At 35.7% G+C, this 3,302-nt stretch overlaps 1 protein-coding gene across 1 annotated transcript; it reads left to right on the top strand.

Annotated features, from left to right (window-relative positions):
* The first annotated feature begins 549 nt into the window (after nucleotides 1–549).
* LOC113332025 (probable inactive poly [ADP-ribose] polymerase SRO2) lies at nucleotides 550–3,078 on the top strand. The gene is made up of 4 exons (XM_026578687.1): nucleotides 550–1,920; nucleotides 2,024–2,268; nucleotides 2,390–2,532; nucleotides 2,645–3,078. Exons 1-4 carry the CDS (start codon nucleotides 848–850, stop codon nucleotides 2,747–2,749), a joined length of 1,566 nt encoding a protein of 521 aa, XP_026434472.1. The 5' UTR covers nucleotides 550–847; the 3' UTR covers nucleotides 2,750–3,078.
* Nucleotides 3,079–3,302: the final 224 nt, after the last annotated feature.

The following is a 3,302-nucleotide window of genomic DNA, read 5'->3' as shown; positions in this document are numbered from 1 at the left end:
ATCAGTTTTAACAATCCCTATAATAATAAAAGACGATAAACCTAAGTAACCGAGACCGTGATATTAAAAGCAATGAAATTTAACATAAAGTGTCCAAAATCAAACTAGCGTAATGTATCCAAAACGCTAAGACGCATATAATCTTTTTCTTTCTTTTTGATAAAGAAAATCTAACACCACAATGTAAAATTTACTCGTCTGCATACCCATAGACGACGAGTACACCAATATGCAACCCAGTCCAAGACACGGCATTTTAATGCAACCCAGACTAAGCCTCTCTAAAGTGCATTATTAGGTAGCTATTGAGTGACCGTTTCCTAATTGCATACGAAATCCTATTACTAAATTCAAAATAACTTGGGTGTCAAACAAAAGACGACCGAGTCAGTCTTCTTCCAAAGAAAAAAAAACAACAACCGATTCACGAATACCGTGTGCATAAAGAAATTACAAACCAAACCAGAAAGTCAGAAGTTTATATAATACTTAGCCTAGCGGCTTAGGACAACATACAACCCAACCGTCATTGATATCATATTATTATTGCCGACTCTGTTTGGTCCACGCCTTTCGCATCACTTGTCTATAAATACCAATTTCATAATCTCAGATTAGAGAGCGAGATACAGAGAACAAGCACAAACAAAGCCGAATTATCAGAGCACAGGAGAGAGCCAACAACAAATTCTAATGGGAATTTTCTAGAAATTTCAAATTTATAGTCGTTAATTCTCCTTCCAGGTTCCTCCTTCTCTACCTCGATCTCCATTATTTGCATCTGGGTTAATTGTTCTTTTGTTTTTAAGTTCTTCTCGATTTGGATTTTCTTCTCGTTTTTTAAATCATGATTAAGACTGCGAGCTTGAGACCCAAGATCGTAGATTTTAGCAGTACTAAAGATATGATGATGATGAACAAACATAGAAATAGTGTTAGAAGTGGTAGGAAAATTACTAACAAAACCAAGAGTAGTTTAGTTGATTATACAGATTCTAATTTTCGTAGTTCTCCGAATAATGGTGATGAGCAATGTGGGTTTTGTTCAACACAAGCTTTGATTCAGAATTATGCAAATTTTAAACAAAGTGATGTTCCAGTTAGATTTATGTATTACAATAATGGTACTTGGATTGGGTTTTCTAAAGATGTTTTTGAGGTTTTGAAAGAGGGTTTTATTGGGAATAAACCAATTGTTGAAGTCTCGATTGATGGGGCGACGTATTTGGTTGATTTCTTAAGAATGTTGCAAATTGATTTAATGTCTGGAAACCGAAGATCGGTTTCTTGGATTGATGTTGAGAATAAATGTTTCTTCCCCAAATTTACTGTGGAAGAGAAAAGTGATGAATGTTGTGAAGTTGTTGAGTTTCCTACATCGAAAATTGAGATTAAGATCGATTCGAAGTCCACTACGAATTCGAGTAAGAATTTGAGTAAGCGGAAGAGAATGAATCATTCTCATGTGGAGGATGCAGAGAGCGACACGGAGAGTTCTTCGGATGATCAACATAGTGCTGTGAAAAGGGCCAGAGTTTCACCTGTGGTAATGGAGAAAGGTAGGTGGCCAAATGTGGAAATTTTGGAGGATGAAGAAAAGAATTATATAGATATCAAGAATATATTTCTATGGGGGTTAAGGAAAGTCGATCGAGATGTTAGTATCACTGCCATTCGCCGTTGTTTACATGCCGGCCCAGTAGGAGTTGCTCGCCTGCAAGCATTTCAGAGACAGATGGAATTAACAAAAGCTGCTCGTGGTGGTACATCTGATGTTAGGCTTGCTTGGCACGGAACGTCGTCAGAAAGTATTGCTAATATCATACTACATGGTTTTGGATTGGATAATAAACCATCCGGTTCAGAAGCAGCTTATGGGGATGGAATTTATCTTTCACCGGCCCGATCACCAGAAACAAGGTAACAATCAGTCATTTGTCTGTATTTTTCACATTCTTGCCCTATGTTCAAAGTTTTTATTCCATTAAACGACGGAAACTTAGAGATTTGATTGTGTTTGCAGTGCGATTCTATCAGAAGCTGATAAAAATGGCGAAAAACATGTATTGTTGTGCCGGGTTATAATGGGAAACATTGAAAAGGTTGAATTGGGATCCGATCAGTGTCACCCTAGTAGTGCAAATTTTGATACTGGAGTTGATAATCTTGCAAATCCAAGATGGTATATAGTGTGGGGCAGTCATATGCGCAAGCACATTCTTCCTGAATATATTGTCAGTTACAAGTCTTCACCAGACCATCAGCAAGGTACTAATGCTACTCTCTTTTTGTTTTGGTTGATCAAGATACTTCACTAAACATTTGCATATACTGGCAAGCTTTTCGTTATATGGAGTAGTATTTTAATTATTACTATTTTTTGCATCAGGTTTACCGACAGGAACACCGATTCTGAAAAGAGATAACACTCCGTCATCAAGTATGTCATTTCCAAGATTGTTTGCTGCAATGAAGAGTTCACTTCCTATATCAAGTATTCAAGAACTGGAATCCTTATATGGCCTGTTCAAGGTAAGAAAAAAAATATCGACTTACATATATCATTATTACTTTAGATTTCATCGGTTCAAATAGGTTTTTTGAATGACTCAAATTCTAATACTTGGCTTTCAAATTTTTTCAGGATGGCAGGGTGCCTAAAGACGTCTTGATAAGACAATTAAGATCGATAGCCGGAGACCAATTAATCACTTCAACTGTTCATAAAATTCGAAGTTCCATGAACTAAAGAGATTGTTCAATCAGAATCTTCAGATACAAAAATTAGACTTTCTTTTTCTTTTTTCTTATGAGAATTACAGTTCTTAATTGTAATTTTCTCCGTTACATGTCTCATTTAGCAGAATGCTACTGAGCCAGAAAAATAATGAAAAAAATCATTACATGTATAGAGTTAGACAGAAAATTTTAAACTAGGCTTAATTGTCTCTTTATCTTTGTTTTCTTTTGAGTTCTGGTCGCATGCATGTACAGTATCTTATGGCTATATCTATCAAACAGTACTCCTGCTAACAATGTCAAGAACCACGATAACTTTATCATGTGATTCCATCTCTACATTCTGTCGTTCAATTTTGGTTTTATCAAACCTACCAATTTTGCGTTAATATGCATTTATTTTGTGGGGTTAACTTCTAAATATTGGGAGACTTTACTTTTTTAGAAGCAATATTACGTCTGAAAAGTGAGATGATTTTTCTCATGGCTTATGTGGTATGCAGATTTACTGTACAGAATGCCAGATATATAATCTGATTCTTTTATTGTGGTTTGCGGCCGTT

Source organism: Papaver somniferum, unplaced genomic scaffold (assembly GCF_003573695.1).
Source record: "Papaver somniferum cultivar HN1 unplaced genomic scaffold, ASM357369v1 unplaced-scaffold_128, whole genome shotgun sequence".
Taxonomy (NCBI): domain Eukaryota; kingdom Viridiplantae; phylum Streptophyta; class Magnoliopsida; order Ranunculales; family Papaveraceae; genus Papaver; species Papaver somniferum.
The sequence above is the reverse complement of the archived record's forward strand: the minus strand, read 5'-3'. Positions and strand labels throughout refer to the sequence as shown.

What these genes read in the sequence shown, in the direction of transcription:
- LOC113332025 (XM_026578687.1), top strand. Translation starts at nt 848, where the DNA reads ATGATTAAGACTGCGAGCTTGAGACCCAAGATCGTAGATTTTAGCAGT. An exon ending in TTCACCAGACCATCAGCAAG is followed by an intron (nt 2,269 to 2,389) that starts GTACTAATGCTA and finishes TTTTTGCATCAG; the next exon opens with GTTTACCGACAGGAACACCG. An exon ending in CCTTATATGGCCTGTTCAAG is followed by an intron (nt 2,533 to 2,644) that starts GTAAGAAAAAAA and finishes AAATTTTTTCAG; the next exon opens with GATGGCAGGGTGCCTAAAGA.